Below are 24,717 nucleotides of genomic sequence, written 5' to 3'. Positions count from 1 at the left end.
AACATTAACTTCCAGGGGTAAAGACCTTTAATTATTGCAAATGCCAAACAGGCACAATAAAACCACACAGGATTTAGGCTATTAGCAGTTTTATTTTGAGTACAGTAAAATTAAAGAAGAAAAATAATGACATGTACAGGTAATTAATGTTGGCATGTTTGGAACCGTAAACACACAAATATAAGAGGTATTTATAAAAACTATATGAAAAGAACAAGGCAATCATCATTAAATAAATGAGCAACGTGGTGTTTTTGAAGGCATCATCACACACCAATGGTCTGTCAGTGAAGACAAAGGCATGGTCACAAAGGTGGAATCATTTGTGCAAATAAAAATGGAAAAACTGAGAATACTAGAGATGATACCGACGACCCAGATAACATGCATATGGAGTCGTATTTGGCCATATGGTTTAGGATGTTAGTTTGGTCTTTAGGGTTGTGTTGCTATGCCAGACTGAGGATTGTAATAAGGATGGGTGTTTGGTGCCAAACCAGTCTGAACAGGAGAGAGAGGAATACTAGGGTGGAAATGGCAACTCACAAAGTTTCACAGAAAAAAAATCACTGAAAATAAGTACTTATCAATGAAATACAGTATGGTAAGATTACAAGCAGAGTAAATATAACTGATATCGAGACATAAAAGAACACTAAGCTGAATAATGGAAACAGTGGTAGTCATTGGAGTATTATGAGAAAGGAAGAGGAACAATGTACTGTGTAAAGCACAAAAAAACATGATTAAAACTTGGCAGTGAATTTAAAGTGTGATGCGTTTGAGTGACGTGTTACCATCACCTTGAACTGTATTGGTTTGATCTACATGCTACTGCTACAGCCAATGACCTACTACACTCTACTGGAAAACAGACTGGCCATTTGATCTGTTGCATGTTTATAATACTTAAAACCCTGATTCAGAGCCAGTTCTATTATGTTATTCAGAGAGCTGCAAATACCCAAAATACTAAGCATTTGTAAATGCAGGTGTATAGTGCAAAAATCCATGAGTTTACCTTTAGGTGAATTGAATTAATGAGAGGTAATATCTCCATGTTAATCATTAGATATCTTAACTCGCCTGCACACTAGATAAGTATGCGTTCAAGAGCGCTTCATTGAGGATGATAGGATTATACTGTAGGTCCTGGAAGTTGCCCCTGACTACTGATGCAGGATCCGATGTTTTCCCTCCATCCCCTTTAAATTAAGATTAGGGATGGGGTAGGGTAATCTGATCCTAGCGGTTAAGAGCAACTTCTGCCTGTAGCGTAGGTTCTGTTCTAAGCCATGTGGTCCTCTTTAAACTACAGCACTCTATTTAACATGAGGAGATCATAAGAATGGAATCTGTGCTGGGCTAACTTTTGACAATTGTTCTAGGTAGTGTCTCTAATCATTATCTTAAATCTTCTATTCTTTTGACAAAGAAATAAATGGTCATTTTGATCGTATTGTACCCTCATTCTGTGCTTGACAAACTGGTGAGAGTAACTGACAGTGATCTGTAGCTAAGCATGCCTATAAAGCAACAAACGCACACAACAAAAACAAACGAGAGCGACATTCACATATTTTTGTTGTTTTTTTTGCACTCAGTTTTTAGCCCAAGAGGAACTACATTTCCTACAGCACACTGCTCTGCTACATTGTGTCTGGTGGGATATGTAGTTCTCTAGAAAGCACTCTCTAAAGGCAGTTAAGTAACTTGTATGTTTGCAGGCACTACAAAGTGCTTCATGTGCCACCAGCCCACCAGAGCTCAGCCCTATGGGAGGTGCAGGGGAACATGAATTAGTCCACCTTAAACTTTTGTTCAACTCCTCATGCACTGGGGTCAGGGAGTTACACTAAACTTCTGGGAAAAGTTGCCAGTAGGCACAGATCTAAGATCTAACCATAATCAGTAAGGGGGGGATTGCAAGACTGACCCAAGATCAGCATTTAGGGTCAACTTCATCTTACTGTTACTATGTCTCACTCTGAAATACTTCCACTCTTTTCCTTCTGTACCACTGAAAAGTGAAAGACAAATCAAAGTTAAGGCTGAAACCTTCTCAACATGTTTTCCTATCAGTGAAAAGAGAAGAGGAGAGGAAACCATATTTGACTGTTGGGACAGCCCATGACTAAGCTATGCTTGTGCAAGTCATGCTGGGAATTTAAGCATAAACAAAAAATGGCCTTGATAACACTGGCATTAACACAAGGGGAGAAGGGGAGGAGGAATGGAGTCTCTCAGTGCAGTACATTACCTCTGGACTGAGAGGGGGAATAAGCAGAAAGAGGAGAGAGACATAACGACATCTGCATGCAAACATACTCGCTTTCACTCACTCACTCACTCACTCACTCACTCACTCACTCACTCACTCACTCACTCACTCACTCACTCACTCACTCACTCACTCACTCACTCACAAGTAAAGCCCTGTTGCAAAGACAGAATGGTGGAAGCTGAATGGATCCCGTCTTGGATTTGGTTCAAAGTTTGACTTGAATAACAGATGTGTCCACCAATCACTGCATAGCCTTGGCCCGCTGGGTGTGGCACTTCATGCACAGGATCCTGCCGTCCAATGGGTAGCAGCCGTCTGCGTCCGCCTCTATGGAGAGGGGGCGGGAACAATCCTGCAACCAGGAAGAGAGACTTCAGGATGTGCAGAAGGTCACTGGAAAACAGTTACATCCAAAACACGCGGGGACTCCATTCCAACTGTTAAGATATTTAACCATCTCTTCATAATACATCTTTAGGAGTTCATCTTTACATCTGGCACTTTCTTTACAGTGCCTTGCAAAAGTATTCATCCCCCGTGGCGTTTTTCCTATTTTGTTGCATTACAACCTGTAATTTAAATGGATTTTTATTTGGATTTCATGTAATGGACATACACAAAATAGTCCCCAGAAAAATTACTTGTTTCAAAAAATTATATAAAATAAAAAACTGAAAAGCATTGCATGCATATGTATTCACCCCCTTCGCTTATGAAGCCCCTAAATAAGATCTGGTGCAACCAATTACCTTCAGAAGTCACATAATTAGTTAAATAGATTGCACACAGGTGGACTTTAAGTGTCACATGATCAGTGACATGATCGATAGATAGATATACACCTGTTCTGAAAGGCCCCAGAGTGTGCAACACCAGTAAGCAAGGGGCACCACCAAGCAAGCAGCACTATGAAGACTAAGGAGCTCTCCAAACAAGTCAGGGACAAAGTTGTGGAGAAGTACAGATCAGGGTTGGGTTATAAAAAAATAGAAACTTTGAACATCCCACAGAGCACCAGTAAATCCATTATTAAAAAAATGGAAAGAATATGGCACTACAACAAACCTGCCAAGAGAGGGCCGCCCACCAAAACTAAGGACATGAACATGGACCAGGCAAGGAGGGCATTAATCAGAGAGGCAACAAAGAGACCAAAGATAACCCTGAAGGAGCTGCAAAGCTCCACAGCAGAGATTGGAGTATCTGCCCGTAGGACCACTTTATGCCGTACATTCCACAGAGCTGGGCTTTACAGAAGAGTGGCCAGAAAAGCCATTGCTTAAAGTGTTCGCCAAAAAGCATTTGGGAGACTCCCCAAACATATGGAAGAAGGTACTCTGGTCAGATGAGACTAAAATGGAGCTTTTTGGCCATCAAGATAAATGCTATGTCTGGCGCAAACCCAACAACTCTCATCACCCCGAGAACGCTCATCACCCCGAGAACGCTCATCACCCCGAGAACGCTCATCACCCCGAGAACGCTCATCACCCCGAGAACGCTCATCACCCCGAGAACACTCATCACCCCGAGAACGCTCATCACCACAGTGAAGCATGGTGGTGGCAGCATCATGCTGTGGGGATGTTTTACATCGGCAGGGACTAGAAAACTGGTCAGAATTGAAGGAATGATGGATGGTGCTAAATACAGGGAAATTCTTGAGGGAAATCTGTTTCAGTCTTTCAGAGATTTGAGACTGGGACGGAGGTTCACCGTCCAACAGGACAATGATCCTAAGCATACTGCTAAAGCAACACTCCAGATGTTCATGGGGAAACATTTAAATATCTTGGAATGGTCTAGTCAAAGCCCAGAGCTCAATCCAATTGGAAATATGTGGTATGACAAAGATTGCTGTACACCAGCAGAACCCATCCAACTTGAAGGAGCTGGGGCAGTTTTGCCTTGAAGAATGGGCAAAAATCCCAGTGGCTAGATGTGCCAAGCTATTAGAGACATACCCCAAGAGACTTGCAGCTGTAATTCCTGCAAAAGGTGGCTCTACAAAGTATTGACTTTGGGGGGGTGAATAGTTATACACACCCAAGTTCTGTTTTTTTGTCGTATTTCTTGCATCTTCAAAGTGGTAGGCATGTTGTGTAAATCAAATGATACAACTTTAATTCCAGGTAAGGCAACAAAATAGGAAAAATGCCTCACAGCGGTAGTACTTTAGATGTAGCAGGTCTGATGTCCTTACCTCACAGCGGTAGTACTTTAGATGTAGCAGGTCTGTTGTCCTTACTTCACAGCGGTAGCACTTTAGATGTAGCAGGTCTGTTGTCCTTACCTCACAGCGGTAGTACTTTAGATGTAGCAGGTCTGATGTCCTTACCTCACAGCGGTAGTACTTTAGATGTAGCAGGTCTGTTGTCCTTACTTCACAGCGGTAGCACTTTAGATGTAGCAGGTCTGTTGTCCTTACCTCACAGCGGTAGTACTTTAGATGTAGCAGGTCTGTTGTCCTTACCTCACAGCGGTAGCACTTTAGATGTAGCAGGTCTGTTGTTCTTACCTCACAGCGGTAGTACTTTAGATGTAGCAGGTCTGTTGTCCTTACCTCACAGCGGTAGTACTTTAGATGTAGCAGGTCTGTTGTCCTTACCTCACAGTGGTAGTACTTTAGATGTAGCAGGTCTGTTGTCCTTACCTCACAGCGGTAGTACTTTAGATGTAGCAGGTCTGTTGTCCTTACCTCACAGCGGTAGTACTTTAGATGTAGCAGGTCTGTTGTCCTTACCTCACAGCGGTAGTACTTTAGATGTAGCAGGTCTGTTGTCCTTACCTCACAGCGGTAGTACTTTAGATGTAGCAGGTCTGTTGTCCTTACCTCACAGCGGTAGTACTTTAGATGTAGCAGGTCTGTTGTCCTTACCTCACAGCGGTAGTACTTTAGATGTAGCAGGTCTGTTGTCCTTACCTCACAGCGGTAGTACTTTAGGAAGGTCTATGTCCTCCTCACAGCTAGCACAGGTGGAAGTTCTACAGGCAGGGGGACAGAGAGGACTTGACTTAGGAACTATGGGCTCACCACAGCTCACACACAGGGGAGAGAAACGCCTACAGGCAGGGGGACAGAGAGGACATTAGACTGTACCACACACACACAGGGGAGAGAAACGAATACAGGCAGGGGGACAGAGAGGACATTAGACTGTACCACACACACACAGGGGAGAGAAACGCCTACAGGCAGGGGGACAGAGAGGACATTAGACTGTACCACACACACACAGGGGAGAGAAACACCTACAGGCAGGGGGACAGAGAGGACATTGGACTGTACCACACACACAGAGGACAATACCTGAGAGAGAGAGAGAAAGACAAGGAGATGAGAGGCCGTACCTGTGGTAGTCTGGGACACAGTATGGGTTGTTGTTGTCGTCGGTGATGAAGGGCGCCCCCTCCAGGCTGCAGGCGCAGGTGCAGCAGCGGAAACAATGGGCATGGAAACACTGTCCCACCGCCTTCAACACACGGTCTGTAATACGCTCCCCACACCGAGAACACACCGCCAGAGAACTCTGTAGAGACACACAGACAGGAGGGTGGGAGAGAGAGCAAACACGTTACATGTCTTTGTGTGTGAGAGAGTGAATTAATTACTGTAAGCTGTTTGTGCATGTAATTACTGTGCGTGTACATGTGTGTACTCACAGTGTAGCAGTCGTCACACTGTGGCGTCCCGTCCTTGTCGTAGAACTGCATGCCCTGCAGGGGGCGATGGCAGCTCATACAGCAGAAACAGTCAGAGTGGAAGAGTTTGTTCATGGCTCTCACTGCAGGCTGGGAACGAGACAGAGCCTCACCACACTTACCACATACCTCTGAAAGAGAGAGAGATGGGGAGAGAGGGGGAGAGAGAGAGAGAGAGAGTGGAGAGAGGGAGTGGAGAGATGAGTAGAGGGAGAGAGAGAGAGAGATGAGGAGAGAGAGGGAGATGAGGAGAGAGAGGGAGATGAGGAGAGAGAGGGAGATGAGGACAGAGAGATAGAAAGGGAGAGAGGACAAAGAGAGAGGACGAAGAGAGAGGGGATAATAGTTGGTTGACGCTGACAGAGGCAGAGCCCAGTCAACCCTATTCCACACAGTCATTAAGTCATTACCACAGACATACTGGTCTAGCACCAATGAGAGAGAGGAGGGAGGAGGCTCCTTACTGCCTAATTACCCTGATCAATCATTTTGATGAAAGGCCAATCAGCACCTCAGCCCAGCAGCACCCCAGCCCATCAGCACCCCAGCCCAGTCGACTCGAACTACAGCCCAGTCGACTCGAACTACAGCCCAGTCGACTCGAACTACAGCCCAGTCGACTCGAACTACAGCCCAGTCGACTCGAACTACAGCCCAGTCGAGCCCTCGAACTACAGCCCAGTCGAACTACAGCCCAGTCGACTAGAACTACAGCCCAGTCGACTAGAACTACAGCCCAGTCGACTCGAACTACAGCCCAGTCGACTCGAACTACAGCCCAGTCGACTCGAACTACAGCCCAGTCGACTAGAACTACAGCCCAATCAATCAGAACCAATAGCATACTGAGAGTGTTGTCAGGCAGGAACTGGACAAGATAATGACGCTCTGATAATAGAGCTTGTTCTGACACGATGGGTATGGTAGTATGAAACAATGAACTAGAGTAGGTGATGAATGGAGCGTGTGTGTGTGTACCTGTAGGTGCTGAACGGAGGGTGTGTGTGTGTGTGTACCTGTAGGTGCTGAGGTGATGAACGGAGGGTGTGTGTGTACGTACCTGTAGGTGCTGAGGTGCTGAACGGAGGGTGTGTGTGTGTGTACGTACCTGTAGGTGCTGAGGTGCTGAACGGAGGGTGTGTGTGTGTGTACGTACCTGTAGGTGCTGAGGTGCTGAACGGAGGGTGTGTGTGTGTGTACGTACCTGTAGGTGCTGAGGTGCTGAACGGAGGGTATGTGTGTGTGTACGTACCTGTAGGTGCTGAGGTGCTGAACGGAGGGTATGTGTGTGTGTACGTACCTGTAGGTGCTGAGGTGCTGAACGGAGGGTATGTGTGTGTGTACGTACCTGTAGGTGCTGAGGTGCTGAACGGAGGGTATGTGTGTGTGTACGTACCTGTAGGTGCTGAGGTGCTGAACGGAGGGTATGTGTGTACCTGTAGGTGCTGAACGGAGGGGTGTACCTGTAGGTGCTGAACGGAGGGGTGTGTGTGTGTACCTGTAGGTGCTGAGGTGATGAACGGAGGGTGTGTGTGTACGTACCTGTAGGTGCTGAGGTGATGAACGGAGGGTGTGTGTGTACGTACCTGTAGGTGCTGAGGTGCTGAACGGAGGGTGTGTGTGTAGCTGTTGGTGCTGAGGTGATGAACGGAGGGTGTGTGTGTGTACCTGTAGGTGCTGAGGTGATGAACGGAGGGTGTGTGTGTGTACCTGTAGGTTCCTGTGTGTGTACCTGTTGGTACTGAGGTGATGAACGGAGGGTGTGTGTGGTACCTGAGGTGCTGAACGGAGGGTGTGTGTGTACCTGTTGGTGCTGAGGTGATGAACGGAGGGTGTGTGTGTACCTGTTGGTGCTGAGGTGATGAACGGAGGGTGTGTGTGTACCTGTTGGTGCTGAGGTGATGAACGGAGGGTGTGTGTACCTGTAGGTGCTGAGGTGATGAACGGAGGGTGTGTGTGTACCTGTTGGTGCTGAGGTGATGGATGAACGGAGGGTGTGTGTGTACCTGTTGGTGCTGAGGTGATGAACGGAGGGTGTGTGTGTACCTGTTGGTGCTGAGGTGATGAAAGGAGGGTGTGTGTGTACCTGTAGGTGCTGAACGGAGGGTGTGTGTGTACCTGTAGGTGCTGAACGGAGGGTGTGTGTGTACCTGTAGGTGCTGAACGGAGGGTGTGTGTGTACCTGTAGGTGCTGAACGGAGGGTGTGTGTGTCCCTGTAGGTGCTGAGGTGATGAACGGAGGGTGTGTGTGTGTACCTGTAGGTGCTGAGGTGATGAGCGGAGGGTGTGTGTGTACCTGTAGGTGCTGAGGTGATGAGCGGAGGGTGTGTGTGTACCTGTAGGTGCTGAGGTGATGACGGGAGCGTGTGTGTCCATGTCTTTGATGAATGCATTGGTCATTCTCTCCAGCTCCTCCACCTCCCTCATGGAGAGAGGAACACCTCCACCTGGGACAGAGACAGGCCCAGGAGGCGAGGGCTGGGGGACAGAAAACACATATCTATCTAACAGGGGGAGTACTAAACACACACACACACACTCACCCCAAAGGGTCTCCTAACATACCTTTGATGAAGGGGGAGATTTCATTGGCTGGCTGAAAGAAGAAGGTGGTGATGTCATCGCTTTGGGCTGAGGAGGGGGCACGGGAGCAGGAGGGGGCAGGCTCACAGTCATCTGAGAGTCAATGGAAGAGGGCTTTGAGTGATTGAAGGCTGGGGGAGCCACTTTGTTGGCTGGTGGGGCGGGAGGAGCGGCAGGAGGAGGAGCGGCAGGAGGAGCGGCAGGAGGAGCGGCAGGAGGAGCGGCAGGAGGAGCGGCAGGAGGAGCGGCAGGAGGAGGAGGGAAGGAGCTGGCTGCAGGGGAAGGTTTAGGAGCAACACCAAATGGAGCCAGGGCGTGGTTCTGGTTCTTCAGCCCCACAGGAGACACGGACGTCCCCGTTTTCATGCCCCCAAAAGCCTTAGGAGCCACGACTGGGGCTTTAGCAAATGGCTGTGGGGCAGGAGCAGGAACTGGGGCGGATATAGGGTTATTGGCTTGTCTGTGTGTCGTGCGGAGTTTGAGCTCCTCGGCCCAGGGAGCGGGAGGGGGCTTGTCTCCCATCTCTGGAGGGGGGAGGAAGGAGAGGTTGGGCTTGGGAGCAGTGGGGGGAGGACCTGCAGGCTTGGGGGCAGGAGGAGGAGGAGCTGAGTACTGACTGGGCAACTGGGGAGACAAGATCAGACAAGAAAACATTACAGGCTATATGTACTGAAGAGTTGAAGAGAACTATGAGACAACAAACAACTACAAGCTGTTGTATTGAACTCAAACCTACTTTTACACTAAAAGCATTAGGAACTGAGTGCCCCTTCAGCTATTTTGGAAGTTTTCCAGTTGAAAATACAATGTTCTATACAGTACTATTTGAAACATTCTAAACAATCCACCCTCCTTAACAAGCCGGCTGTGTTTTTAGGAACGGTGAAAACGGCTATTAGTATCATTCAAGTACAGAATTCAAACATTTTAAAAGGTTGCAGGTAGTGATTTTCTATCGTATCAAATGTTCAACTTCCACAAAGCACAGGCTCTGAGTCATACAGGGGAACTTGAGCTCATCAGTAGTAATCTGTCTCTGACATTCTTATCAAGAGCTTGTGCCAACATTTCTCTTTTCTGATCCAGTTCCTCCCAGGAGGATAAAAACACTCTCCATTTATGGCTGTTTCCCCAGACTGCTGGCTTGGCCCCACACACACAGGCCTGATCACAATGGAGTATGCATTGTGTACCACGTCTCTCTCTCGGTCTTGCTTGGTCCCTCTTTCTATTTGCATCGCCATCTTTCTTTATATACATCATTCAGTGTGAGTTTCTCTGCATCACTCACTTCCTCTGTTTTTGTACATCACTCTCTCATTGTCTGTCTGTGTAGAGTAACGAACAGCTTACTCATCCTAGAGCCATCAGCCTGAACAGACACAAAACAGCCTGGCATCTGGCCAAACGGTTTATCCTAACCTGCTCTCTCTCCCCTCTTTCTCTCTACCTTGGAGGCCCCTTTATTCAGACTTCTGAGTCAACGTCTCCTCCATTCATTTCCCCCCTCCCTGCTCCTCCATTCATTTTTCCCCCTCCCTGCTCCTCCATCCTCCATTCATTTCCCCCTCCCTGCTCCTCCATTCATTTCCCCCTCCCTGCTCCTCCATTCATTTCCCCCTCCCTACTCCTCCATTCATTTCCCCCTCCCTACTCCTCCATTCATTCCCCCTCCCTACTCCTCCATTCATTCCCCCTCCCTACTCCTCCATTCATTACTCCCCCATTCATTCCCCCTCCCTACTCCTCCATTCATTCCCCCTCCCTACTCCTCCATTCATTCCCCCTCCCTACTCCTCCATTCATTCCCCCTCCCTACTCCTCCATTCATTCCCCCTCCCCTCCTCCATTCATTCCCCCTCCCCTCCATTCATTCCCCCTCCCTACTCCTCCATTCATTCCCCCTCCCTACTCCTCCATTCATTTCATTCCCCCTCCCTACTCCTCCATTCATTCCCCCCTCCCTACTCCTCCATTCCTCCCTACTCCTCCATTCATTCCCCCCCCTACTCCTCCATTCATTCCCCCTCCCTACTCCTCCATTCATTCCTCCCCCCCCCTACTCCTCCATTCATTCCCCCTCCCTACTCCTCCATTCATTCCCCCTCCCTACTCCTCCATTCATTCCCCCCCCTCTCCTCCATTACTCCTCCATTCATTCCCCCTCCCTACTCCTCCATTCATTCCCCCCCTCCCTACTCCTCCATTCATTCCCCCCCTCCCTCCACTCTCCTCCATTCATTCCCCCTCCCTACTCCTCCATTTATTCCCCTCCACATCGCATCTTTATTTCCCTCCATCTTCTCAGTCCCAAGTCTTTCCTACTCTCTCTGTATCATACTGTCTTCTGCAGTCTTTTGTTACAGTCAGATTCCCTGTTGGTTTACTGACGTTGGGTGCTTCTATGAAGCTCTACAGTCTATGACGCTCTACAGTATATGACGCTCTACAGTATATGACGCTCTACAGTATATGACGCTCTACAGTATATGACGCTCTACAGTATACGACGCTCTACAGTATACGACGCTCTACAGTATACGACGCTCTACAGTATATGACGCTCTACAGTATATGAAGCTCTACAGTATACGAAGCTCTACAGTCTATGACGCTCTACAGTCTATGACGCTCTACAGTATATGACGCTCTAGTCTATGACGCTCTACAGTCTATGACGCTCTACAGTCTATGACGCTCTACAGTCTATGACGCTCTACAGTCTATGACGCTCTACAGTATATGACGCTCTACAGTATATGACGCTCTACAGTATATGACGCTCTAGTCTGACGCTCTACAGTCTATGACGCTCTACAGTCTATGACGCTCTACAGTACATGACGCTCTACAGTCTATGAAGCTCTACAGTATATGACGCTCTACAGTATATGAAGCTCTACAGTATATGACGCTCTACAGTATATGACACTCTACAGTATATGACGCTCTACAGTATATGAAGCTCTACAGTATATGACGCTCTAGTCTATGACGCTCTACAGTATATGACGCTCTACAGTCTATGACGCTCTACAGTCTATGACGCTCTACAGTATATGACGCTCTACAGTATATGACGCTCTACAGTATATGAAGCTCTACAGTCTATGAAGCTCTACAGTCTACGAAATACTTTCCCTCCTCCCCCTTGTCCTTCTCTGTACCTTGGGGTTGAAGGGTCCTCTGGTCTCCATCTCAGACAGCAGGTCAGTCAGAGAATCCAGCTGTTTGTCAAAACTAGTCTGCTTTGCCAGATGCTGTGTGGGAGGGGGGGAGAAAGAGAGAGATGGTTGATCAACAGGCTGAATCTTGACTTGAAAAATGTAGCGAACTCCAACTGCCACCTAAATCATACACTTGTGTCAATGGGGAATGTGCACAGAAGTGTACTGATAGAACAGAATGTAACTGATTTGCATGGATCAGAACTTAAGCACTCACATCAGGTTAGGCAATAGACTTCCACATCTGTTTACTGGGGACATCCACCATGGTAGTAGATGTGTGGATGAGAGTTCTGGCTGTCATCCAACACAACTACACCAATACAATGTGCTTTGGGACCTTATGGAAAGTTCTATATTTAAGCAATAAGGCACGAGGGGGTGTGGTATATTGCCAATATACCAACGCTAAGGGCTGTTCTTATGCACGACGCAACGCGGAATGCCTGGACAGACCTTAGCCATGGTATATTGGCCATATATCACAAACCCCCGAGGTGCCTTATTGCTATTATAAACTGGTAACCAACGTAATTAGAGCAGTAAAAATACATGTCGTCATACCCGTGTTATACGATCTCATATACCACAGCTGTTAGCCAATCAGCATTCAGGGCTCAAACCACCCACTTTATAATACAGAAATCATTCCATTCTTATGATTATTAACCCTGACTCACCTGAAAGTTCTCCCCAGCACTGGGGACACTGCTGGGACCAGAGACTGGGAGAGGGGGAGGGGGTGGTGGAGGAGGGGAGAATGGGGAACGGGGGAGACAGGCATTCTCCTCAAGCGGGGCGGGGGAGGGGCAGGTCATCCACCGCGGGAGGGGGAGGGAAGGCGGGGGAGGGGCATCAGAGGCTGGGGGTGTGGTTGCACAGTTGAGGGGAGGGGCTGGCAGCTCATCGTCCAACGGAGGAGGAGGGGGCGGGAAGTCTAATAGCATGGCAACAATGGTTTCTAAGGGTTCTATAATTCATTCAAAAATCAAACCCACCCAGCACTGGCAAAATCCAATGCACCCACCCAGTTTCAAAACCGTTCTATAATTCATTCAAAACCTGTCATCTATTCACTGCACCCACCCAGACACTCATTCAAAACCTGTCATCTATTCACTGCACCCACCCAGACACTCATTCAAAACCTGTCATCTATTCACTGCACCCACCCAGACACTCATTCAAAACCTGTCATCTATTCACTGCACCCACCCAGACACTCATTCAAAACCTGTCATCTATTCACTGCACCCACCCAGACACTCATTCAAAACCTGTCATCTATTCACTGCACCCACCCAGACACTCATTCAAGGGAACTCGATGACAATACAGTTTCTCCACACAGAGACAGTGAAATGATACTGTCAAGAAAATAGACTTGAAGGGATAAGTAGGTGGGAAAGTAGAAAAACCTCTACCACCATATTTTTACACCTATCCAGTTACTTCACATCTGCACTGTGAAGGGAAAGAGATTAAGTGAAGAAGTTAGGTGTCACATTGAACCAGACAACTAGATGCATGGGATAAATGTTTACAAAATGACAAACGAAAACGGCCAATCACCTTCGCAGAGCGATGGTGGGGGTGGAGGCATCACTCCAACTCGACCAATGACAGCTGTGCCGACACCGCGTGTTGAGACCAGGCTGGGGGGAGGAGAGGGACCTGCGGGAGGAGTTGAGCCCGGGGGAGGCCACGGGTCGGACTGGCTTTTGGGGCGCGGCGGGTTGACCGAGGCAAACTTCTTTGGCTGGTTGTAGAAGGAGGGGGTGGTGACTTTGAGGTTGATGGAGGAAGTCACCATGAAGGGTTTACTGCCTCTGGAGTCAGCCATGTTGTCGTTTTACTGTCTGAGGAGAGAAGAAGAGGACAGCTGTTGTTTATGACCATATTGGTTTATTACGATGGTTTAGAAGAGGACAAACACAATCCATCCAAATCAACACAAACTCAAATGAGTGGTAAGGAGGCTGCCAACTGTTAAAGAGATGGCTGTGCTACAGAGGAGGTCTAGCAAACCTGGAGGCCAGTTGTAGAAAGGATAGCAGAGAAGATAAAATAAACCTTGGATATAGAAATGAACCATTGAGCATTAGCTTATCTGAGGTGAGCACACAGAGCTTTTGAAACAGTAGGGGAATATTTCTCTTTGGTGAATTAGTGGGGACACATCAACAAAGGATCTAACAACCCTGTAGCCTAACTACAGGAGAGAACATCCAAAGCATGCATGCACAGAAACACACACACACATAGAAACACACACACACACACACACACCTCTGATAGATCTTGACTGCTTTACACAGTACCTCACCCCAGATTGTAAATACACACTAGCCACTCCTTAGGCTCAGTATGGAGAGAGGTATACCGTAACCATAGCAGCACTTACAGCTGCTTCAAGGTCAACTCTCAGTATGAAACCGTTCATTGTAATAAAAACAGTTGAGAACTACAGCATGGTTTACTATAGGGCTGACTGGGTCGGACCTGAGACGGGTAAAACCACCATAACATGTTCATGTGAGCTACGTCAAGGAGAGCGTCATTCAACGGGTTAGCTCAAATGTTTACCTCACGTGTTTGTGGTTAAAAATGCTGACGTTACCACAGCGGCTCTATCTCAGATTCCCCAAACGCCTGTGGCCCTGTAGGTGACCCCTGGTTAAACAGAGACGTGGGCCCTGTAGGTGACCCCTGGTTAAACAGAGACGTGGGCCCTGTAGGTGACCCCTGGTTAAACAGAGACGTGGGCCCTGTAGGTGACCCCTGGTTAAACAGAGACGTGGGCCCTGTAGGTGACCCCTGGTTAAACAGAGACGTGGGCCCTGTAGGTGACCCCTGGTTAAACAGAGACGTGGGCCCTGTAGGTGACCCCTGGTTAAACAGAGACGTGGGCCCTGTAGGTGACCCCTGGTTAAACAGAGACGTGGGCCCTGTAGGTGACCCCTGGTTAAACAGAGACGTGGGCCCTGTAGGTGACCCCTGGTTAAGGTGACCCCTGGTTAAACAGAGACGTGGGCCCTGTAGGTGACCCCTGGTTAAACAGAGACGTGGGCCCTGTAGGTGACCCCTGGTTAAACAGAGACGTGGGCCCTGTAGGTGACCCCTGGTTAAACAGAGACGTGGGCCCTGTAGGTGACCCCTGGTTAAACAGAGACGTGGGCCCTGTAGGTGACCCCTGGTTAAACAGAGACGTGGGTAGGTGACCCCTGGTTAAACAGAGATGTGGGCCCTGTAGGTGACCCCTGGTTAAACAGAGACGTGGGCCCTGTAGGCGACCCCTGGTTAAACAGAGACGTGGGCCCTGTAGGTGACCCTTGGTTAAACAGAGACGTGGGCCCTGTAGGTGACCCCTGGTTAAACAGAGACGTGGGCCCTCTCTCTCAGTACCTGTCTTAACGTTGCTAGACACTAGGCTATTATAGTGCCCTACAGAGTATACAGTGCATTCGGATTCCCTTTTTCAACATTTTGTTAAGTTACAGCCTTATTCTAAAATGTATTAAATAATTCCCCTCCCCCTCATCAATCCACACAATACCCCATAATTACAGAGGAAAACTGTTTTTTTTTTGCAAATGTAAATATATTTTTTTTAAAGACATACCTTATGTAAATAAGCATTCACACCGTTTGCTATGAGACTCCAAATTGAGCTCAGATGTATCCTGTTTCCATTGATCATGCTTAAGATGTATCTACAACTTGATTGCAGTCCACCTGTGGTAAATTCAATTGATTGGATATGATTTGGAAAGGCACACACCAGTCTATATAAGGGCCCACAGCTGACAGTGCATGTCAGAGCAAAATCCAAGCCATAAGGTCGAAGGAATTGTCCACAGAGCTCCGAGACAGGATTGAGTCGAGGCACAGATCTGGGGAAGGGTACCAAAACATTTCTGCAGCATTGAAGGTCCCCAAGAACAGAGTGGCCTCCATCACTCTTAAATGGAAGAAGTTTGGAATCACCAAGACTCTTCCTAGAGCTGGCCGCCCAGCCAAACTGAGCAATTGGGGGAGAAGGGCCTCGGTCAGGGAGGGAGAACCATCAGAAGGACAAACATCTCTGCAGCACTCCACCAATCAGGCCTTTATGGTAGAGTGGCCAGATGGAAGCCACTCCTCAGTAAAAGGCACATGACAGCCCTCTTGGAGTTTGCCAAAAGGCACCTAAAGGACTCTCAGACCATGAGAAACAAGATTCTCTCATCTGATAAAACCAAGATTGAAGTCTTTGGCATGAATGCCAAGCGTCACATCTGGAGGAAACCTGGCAACATCGCCATGGTTATGAATGCTTGCCTCATGCTGCGAGGATGTATTTCGGTGGCAGGGATTGGGAGACTAGTCAGGATTGAGGGAAAGATGAACAGAGTAAAGTACAGAGAGATCCTTGATGAAAACCTGCTCCAGAGCGCTCAGGACCTCAGACTGGGGCAGAGGTTTAACTTCCAACAGGACAACGACCATAAGCACACAGCCAAGACAACGCAGGAGTGGCTTCAGGACAAGTTTCTAAATGTTCTTGAGTGTCCCAGCCAGAGTCCGGACTTGAACCCGATCGAACATCTCTGGAGAGGCCTGAAAATAGCTGTGCAGTGACGCTCCCCTCCAACCTGACAGAGCTTGAGAGGATCTGCAGAGAAGAATGGGAGAAACTCCCCAAATACAGGTGTGCCAAGCGTGTAGCGACATACCCAAGAAGACTTGAGGCTGTAATTGCTGATAAAGGTGCTTCAACAAAGTACTGACGAAAGGGTCTGAATGCTTATGTAAAATGTGATAGATTTTTATTTTAAATAAATTAGCAAACATTTCTAAAAATCAGTTTCAGTTTCGTCATTATGGGATATTGTGTGTAGATTGATGGGGAAAAAAACAATTAAATCAATTTTAGAATAAGGCTGTAATTGAACAAAATGTGGAAAAAGTCTGAATACTGTCTGAATACTTTTAGAATGCACTGTATATAACGACATTGATGGGTCCTAGTCAGTGTCTGAATACTTTTAGAATGCACTGTATATAACGACATTGATGGGTCCTAGTCAGTGTCTGAATACTTTTAGAATGCACTGTATATAACGACATTGATGGGTCCTAGTCAGTGTCTGAATACTTTTAGAATGCACTGTATATAACGACATTGATGGGTCCTAGTCAGTGTCTGAATACTTTTAGAATGCACTGTATATAACGACATTGATGGGTCCTAGTCAGTGTCTGAATACTTTTAGAATGCACTGTATATAACGACATTGATGGGTCCTAGTCAGTGTCTCACTGTTGGATCATTAACAAGCCTAATGGCTTATGTCTAGAAACATGCTTTTGTCCATAATGTGAAATGCTTTTGTTAGAGCAACAACATATTTAAGAACCATTGCCATAGTGATAATATAAATGGGTTTCCTCAGGCCTTGTTTGTTTTGGAAGGAAAAGCAATGCCCCAGAACTAGCCTAGTACATGCTCCGATGTGGGCTTGTGATGCGGGTGACTGATTTCTTTCTCTATGATCAGAATCAGCCCTTAGACGGGGAATGATTTACCACCCAGGCTTGACTATGTTACGCCATGTCAGTTTCATGAGAAACTTTACGTAACTTCCTTCCCAGGGTTACAAGATTTTTGTGAAATATGACCTATAATTAATTATATGAGTGAAAGTTATTTAATTTGTATTAAGTAGGTTAAAAAGCAGGTTCTCTGTGTTGGAATGGTGTGGGTGTACCCCAGCGACAGAATGGTGTGGGTGTACCCCAGCGACAGAATGGTTTGGGTGTACCCCAGCGACAGAATGGTGTGGGTGTACCCCAGCGACAGAATGGTGTGGGTGTACCCCAGCGACAGAATGGTGTGGGTGTACCCCAGCGACAGAATGGTGGTGGGTGTACCCCAGCGACAGAATGGTGTGGGTGTACCCCAGCGACAGAATGGTGTGGGTGTACCCCAGCGACAGAATGGTGTGGGTGTACCCCAGCGACAGAATGGTGTGGGTGTACCCCAGCGACAGAATGGTGTGGGTGTACCCCAGCGACAGAATGGTGGTGGGTGTACCCCAGCGACAGAATGGTGTGGGTGTACCCCAGCGACAGAATGGTGTGGGTGTACCCCAGCGACAGAATGGTGGTGGGTGTACCCCAGCGACAGAATGGTGTGGGTGGTGTATACTGTTCATTAAAAATATTAAGGCAAGTAGACGGCCGACTCTCAAGCTCAGCCAATCAGCCAACATGACATCATGTTCTAGGAGTAAATAGCAGGCACCTTTTTGAAGGGACTGTGTGATACAAGTTGGTTGGTAGGTTTTTTAAAGTGTTTTTTCTCCAATTCATGCTTTGGTCGCAAATACGAGTACAGGACGAGTTAACAGAATATGAACTTTAAAAAGTGAGATTTTAACTTGACAGTTACCTTAAGACACGTTTTTCATTTTGAAATTGAGGTTTCCACATTGCATGTAGCTATGACTTGGGGGCCTTGACACAAGTTCTGACAAGATAAAGACATCAAGCGTGGGTGAAAGTATTCCTGAAATGCTGACTCAGGCCTCAACACAGTATGAAGGAAAAAACAGCATAAGTAAACTAACTTTGTTTGTTGGGATCCTCTGTAAAAACACAGCGTTTTCAACATTTCACTCATAACTTCGTACTTTAACAGTTAAAATGCTGACAGGAAGCCAAAGAGAGAAGATCTCATATTTGCTCACAAGCCCCTTCAAAGTGAGCAACAAAAAGCCACAAACTGTTAAAACATTTCTATTTTCAAAATGGATTTACTGTTAAATAATGCAGAGAAGAGCAGGATGAAATATTAAAGGCAAATGACCAAAGGGGACATCAACCAATCTGGTTGCCTGCCCTAGCACAGCTTGCTACAGCCTGTAGGCTAGCTAGCTGTCTTATATTTCCAAGACCACACAAAGCAGTCTTGGAAACTGGCTGTAAAAGTCCAACCTAGTAAGAGTCCAACGCTCCACTGACAAAGCGTTGGCTCCTCTCTGTGATGAAAGAGCCTGCATCAAGCAGAGCAGACCTCCCCTGTAATATCCTCAGTCAGACAGAAACCTGCTCTCCTTGGCCAATAGAACCCTGTTGAAACCTCTGCTAATAAGGGCCAGTGCATTGGATACCAGCAGACTGTGCAGTTGTGAGGGAAATATTACGAGGCTTTGATCTAAAGGCTTTCTATCTTTCTAGAGAGCCAGCGCTATACACTAAGTGGAGGCAGAGAACTAGGCTTATTGGTTCTAGTGCTCATTTAAAAGTGTCTCATTATATTAGCCTACTGTAGAAAAGCCCTGGGGATAATGCATGAGACGGTCACGGGACTGAGACATGCTAGGAGCAAACGTTCCTCATGGTGCCCCTGGAAATAGACCAACCGATTTGAGGAATTAAAAAAACAAATACCGCTGTAAATGTCATCCTACATTAGTCAAGTGATTTTTTATGATGTATTATTTAATTCACTACTCAGCCAACTGTAAAGACATTGACAAAAAAAACATTCCCCACAGATTCCATGTGGCTGTAGACCTGGCTAATGGTTTTATATGGTGAGGTCAGCTACAGGCTCCTCCCGGACAGTCCCCTAAGCCTAACTAAAGTAAACCATTGTGAAATTGGATCCAGAGATGATGAGACCATGGTGAGAACGTTTGGCACTTCAGTTGAATGACATCATCAACACCATGGTCTGCTTTTTCCTTTCCCTCCATCTCCAATCTGCTCCCCCTTTCACTCCCTAAATCACTCCTACCTCAACACCCCCCTCCCTCTCAAAAGCTCCCTCCTATCATTTCAGTTGGATGACATCACCACGGCCTGTATTTCATCATCTTGACTAGTTTTATAGCTTGGCTGTGAGGCGACATCATGTGTGCAGAGAGAGCGCTAAACTCATGCAAACCGTCTACTGTAAATAATAGCTCTTAGCTTATCGAGTACGTTATGATTTCCACATGGTCGGTTGGTCATCGGTTTACAAAGGAGGATTAGAAGACAATTCATTTGGTAGAGGAGATGATATTTGAGATGGTATCAAGGCCCAGACATCGATTGAAGCATCTTTTGGTGTTGGATGTGGATGGATGGGACTATAACACTAAACACTTACAGTACACTGTTGTTTTACCACTGGCTTTTTGTCTGTAAGTGTTCACCTGAGAGAAACAACACCAACAATAGATACTGTGCCAGACCAATAAGAACACTAGTGACAAGCCAACACGCTGCTTGGGGGTGATCGCTTTGGAGTCCAGATGAGGAGTATAAAACAGGCAGAAGCACTTGATTCTGAAAGACACTCTTGAACTAGGGCTGAGAATTGCCAGGGACGTCATGATACAATATTATCACAATAATTAGGTGACGATACTATATGTATTACGATTCTCGCGATTCTATATGTATCACCATGCGATACTGTGATTTTATTGCGACTCAATGTGCCAAACATGCTGCTCACCATACATCTACTGCAGGAGGACAAGAGAGTCATGAGAAAACAAGTTTTGATCAGTCATGGAAATAAAAGTGCTGAAAACAAATTGGCTCCTTATTTAAAAAGATTGAGTACAAGCTATGAAGGAAAAATTATTATTTGATAAAATTGCGATAGTCAAAACGATAGTGTCAAAAATAATATCCCGATATATAACTGTATCAACCCCCCACACACACACACACACACACACAATATTGGACCCTTAACACCTAACCCTATCCCCTAACGTTACCATGACCCTAGCCCTAAATCAACAACAAAAATACTTCCCTACTAGCTCATCAGCTCTGACGCCAGTGTTGTCCTCTCTAGCATGGCCATCTAGTGACTACCCTACAGTTGCTAAAGCTCCATCGTTGTCCTTGAGTTTCAGCACAGACACGCGTGGTGAGTTGATGCCTATTCGGCAGCTATGTTAATTGATCATGCTACTTTGTATGCGTTGTTTGTTGGCAACCTTGTACTTTACAACGTTTTTGGAACAGATTCCTGTAGGAATGTTACACAAATGTTAATCACCCATTTCACTGTCAGTCTACAGCTGCTGTTTATGAAGCATGTGATGAATAACATTTGATTTGGCCAGTGACACTTTGCTTCTTGAAAGTCCAATATCTTGAACACTTGACATGCAAAACAGTTGGACTAATGAAAACAGTGGACTAATGGGGGGAATACCAAAAAGAGGCTACCACAGCACTCAGTTTTAAATCTATATTCTCTCTTTACATTTTAGTCAGTGGGTTTGCGTGAGAACAACCATCTTGTGAAACAATGGAATCCCATTTTGGATGAAATAACAGCTGGTAGGAACTTGATGGATAACCATGATCCACTGTATTGCATTAGCGCCCCACCCACCTTTTAGCATGCCTCTGATTAGCTATGGTAGGTCTGCTAAACTCGAGACAGCTAAGAACACATAATATACTAAATATCCGACGGTCATCCATGTAGTCATAGCTAGGTAAAGTCTATCTAACCCTGATTCAAGAGAATTGCAGTGCGTGTCAATCCGTATTGATAGCCCTGGTCTAGCATTCACCTGCATACAACCCAGTGTGGAAATAACTTCAAAACGGCAAATGTATATAATAGTTACATATAAAAGCGCAATCTGTCTAGACATGCTGGCTAGTTAGTTTGTGCACTCACCTATATTTTTGCTGGCTAGCAACCTCCCTACAGTTGGTAGTAGCCAGAGGTTGTAGAGGGCTAACGTTACTTCCTCGCCTCTCTACTTCGATGACACGGTTTATCGTTATCAACCGGCCCCTTTCTATTTATTCTTCAACGGCAGGTCTATCTGTACCCTAAATGGATGTTGCCATCACCCTTTCCCTGTCTATTTTCAAATGAATGTGAGATTTCTGTCTGGCTAATCAGCCAGCTAACTATTCCTCCTAAACTGTACTTCCGGTTACAGCCTCTGAATTTTTCTTTGTCGTGAGCGAGCGGGAATCTATCAAAAGCTGTAAAAGTGTAAATGCGCCCCTTGCACAAGGACTGCTCAGTGGACTAAAAAGCGGAACACCCGCCCGGTAGATGAGTAATAATCGTACCAGGCACTTTGCTATTGTTCTTTCATACATCTTCTTAACTGTTGAAACTCTGCAATGCACCAAAACTATATATCACATAATCTGATTATAGCATTGCTTAGACCGAAATGATAAGGCTACAAAATATTTAATAACTCATAATCAGTGTAACATCTGTTCTTACCTATGTGTGCAGTTGGGAGAGCAAACTATTACCCTCCCCTACAGTATCTCTTCCTTCTCCTTTTCCCTAGCTGTAGATCCAAACCAACACAGAAAGAAAGTGTGCTTGTTAACTTTCCTCTACCCCCCTCTCTCAGTTCCCCTACAGCTGTTAGATCCCCCCCCTCTCTCTCTCCTCCCCACCTCCCTCTCCTCTCTCTCTCTCTCTCTCTCCTCCCCCTCTCCATGGAAAAGGAATGACACCATCCTTCCAAACAAGTTCTTTCTCGTTGGACTTTCTCTCAGGATTTGTATATTACTATGTAAACACCACCTTTCTCTTTCTCATCCTGTATGTTCATAAACTGCTGTAAGGCAGTAGCCCCTGTCTGTCCTCTCGGTTTCTCCCTGTCTCTCTCTGCATTCCTGCAACATTCTTCATTCTATGACATCAACGCTGCCTGCCTTTCCTTGTAAGGTCAGAGAGAGAGGGAACGAGGGAGGGAGGAGAGAGATAATGGAGGTAGAGGCTTGATTAGGTACAGACACTAAAATGGTTGGGGGACACAAGGGAAAGGCCACATCACATAGTGTTGTTGCACTCGCTGAAAGCCCTGTTCCTGTCCTGGTGTAAAAGGCATTTCCATGCAGTTTGGTTCAGGTATCACATACATGCATAACCATTATTTCCTTGAAATATAAAGTAATACATTGCTGTGACTCTGTTACTCAGTTTGATTGAGTGAAAAAAAAGGACATGGTACCTCATAGAACCTAACTGTTCCTACTGACATGAGGATGTGAGCCTAACCCTAACCTACAGTAATATCACAACCACGGAGAATGACCCCTCCCATCCTGCACATCTGATACCTCTGATACAGCTTCCCTATCACACACACACACACACACACACGTTATGTTTTCTATCCTCGTGGGGACCTAAAATTCATTTTAATTCAAAATCATATTTTCCCTAACCATAAACCTTAACCCACAACCCTAAACCTAACCACTTACCCAAACCCTATCCCTAACCACTAAACCCTTTACCCAAACCTAACTCCTAAACCTAACAACTAACCACTTACCCAAACCTAACTCCTAAACCAAACCACTAACCCCTTACCCAAACCTAACTCCTAAACCTAACCACTAACCCCTTACCCAAACCTAACTCCTAAACCTAACCACTAACCCCTTACCCAAACCTAACTCCTAAACCTAACCACTAACCCCTTACCCAAACCCTAAACCTAACCACTAACCCCTTACCCAAACCTAACTCCTAAACCTAACCCCTTACCCAAACCTAACCACTAACCCAAACCCTAAACCTAACCACTAACCCCTTACCCAAACCTAACTCCTAAACCTAACCCCTTACCCAAACCTAACTCCTAAACCTAACCACTAACCCCTTACCCAAACCCTAAACCTAACTCCTAAGCTTAAAATAGCCTTTGTCCTCATGGGGACATGGGTAATGTCCCCATAAGGTAGACCTTTCCTTGTTTTACTGTCCTTGTGGGGGATTTTAGATCCCCACAAGAAGAACCAATACACACACACACACACCTTTTGACCTCACCTTCCAGCGTCTTAGTTATCGTGCTCTCGGGTGTGTTTTACAGCTGGTACAAGGATGCGTTGTACACCTTATAGTAGTTCCTTGTTCTATTATCACTGATGTGCTCTTTGCTGTCTGTCACACACTGGGGGCTAGGTAGTTTGATTCTCTTTTAGCCCACAATAGGGCTAATCTTCCAAGAATCCAGTGTGACAAGTCAACAAGCACTTTAACTTGTGTTATTTTATATAGTAGTATGTGGTGGGATGATAATATATGCTGTTGTGTTATACATTGTAGTGTTCTGTTGTGTTGTAAAGTGTTGTGTAACCCACCACTCTTAGGGCTAATCCATGAACCAGAGGGTGTGGTCATGGGGATCCTTGGGGTGTGGCCATGGGATTGCCTATTGTCCCTTATGGAAACTTTCCAGGCCCTCCCCACATCCATTAGGAAAATAATGCAGTGTTTCCATACATAGCATTCCACTGGTGCAGGCCTGAGAAATCTGTCCCTCCCAGCGTATCACTAGATGGTCATGCCAGAAAGAAGCATGTGAGCTATTTGATCGTTATTTAAGGTTAGGGACGGGTCATGCAATCCTGTTTGTAGTTATACACCGCTAGCCATACTCTCCAACATGGGTAGATAGAGACATCCTGGTCTCATGTGTAGTTTGTTTTTCTTACCATGTGACCTGACCAGGAACAATTCCTATTGCCTATATGTAGGCCGCAGTTTCTCTAGGTCAGAAATATCTCTGGGCTTACAAGGAGGTTGTAGTTGGAGTCAGGCAGTGGTAGGGCAGCTGTGGGGTCCTGCAGCCTGCATGGAGGTGAGCCTAAAACCACAGAAGAGTGTCAGAATCACAGCCAGACAGGCTGGAATGTCGCCAAACCCGGTATGAAAAGTCTGCCCCTCCCGTTTTTTTCTCTCTCATCCCTTCTTTTTTCTCACACTCACTCTTTTTCCTTCTCCCTCTCTCATTCAATTATTACCTCTTTTCCCAAATCTATATTCTACCACTTAGTTTCTTTCTTTCTTCCTCCTCCTTCAATCACTCCTTCTCTCTTCCCCACCTTCTCCCTCCCTCTACCTCTCTCTCTGCTCCTCCCTCT

General features: G+C 46.3%; 1 protein-coding gene across 1 annotated transcript; it reads right to left on the bottom strand.

Moving 5' to 3' along the window:
* Positions 1–72: 72 nt before the first annotated feature.
* LOC121840987 (zyxin-like) lies at positions 73–22,202 on the bottom strand. The gene is made up of 11 exons (XM_042306465.1): positions 22,052–22,202; positions 13,369–13,655; positions 12,477–12,733; positions 11,737–11,829; positions 8,552–9,193; positions 8,323–8,464; positions 5,948–6,117; positions 5,636–5,814; positions 5,308–5,347; positions 4,758–5,222; positions 73–2,636 (listed from the first exon to the last, which is right to left on the bottom strand). Exons 2-11 carry the CDS (start codon positions 13,637–13,639, stop codon positions 2,526–2,528), a joined length of 2,370 nt encoding a protein of 789 aa, XP_042162399.1. The 5' UTR covers positions 13,640–13,655; positions 22,052–22,202; the 3' UTR covers positions 73–2,525.
* Between the last annotated feature and the right edge of the window lie 2,515 nt (positions 22,203–24,717).

Source organism: Oncorhynchus tshawytscha, linkage group LG03 (genome assembly GCF_018296145.1).
Source record: "Oncorhynchus tshawytscha isolate Ot180627B linkage group LG03, Otsh_v2.0, whole genome shotgun sequence".
Lineage (NCBI taxonomy): Eukaryota > Metazoa > Chordata > Actinopteri > Salmoniformes > Salmonidae > Oncorhynchus > Oncorhynchus tshawytscha.
The sequence above is the reverse complement of the archived record's forward strand: the minus strand, read 5'-3'. Positions and strand labels throughout refer to the sequence as shown.

What these genes read in the sequence shown, in the direction of transcription:
- LOC121840987 (XM_042306465.1), bottom strand. Translation starts at nt 13,639, where the DNA reads ATGGCTGACTCCAGAGGCAGTAAACCCTTCATGGTGACTTCCTCCATC. An exon ending in TGTGTCCCAGACTACCACAG is followed by an intron (nt 5,348 to 5,635) that starts GTACGGCCTCTC and finishes CCCTGCCTGTAG; the next exon opens with GCGTTTCTCTCCCCTGTGTG. An exon ending in TAAAGTGCTACCGCTGTGAG is followed by an intron (nt 2,637 to 4,757) that starts GTAAGGACAACA and finishes TCCTGGTTGCAG; the next exon opens with GATTGTTCCCGCCCCCTCTC.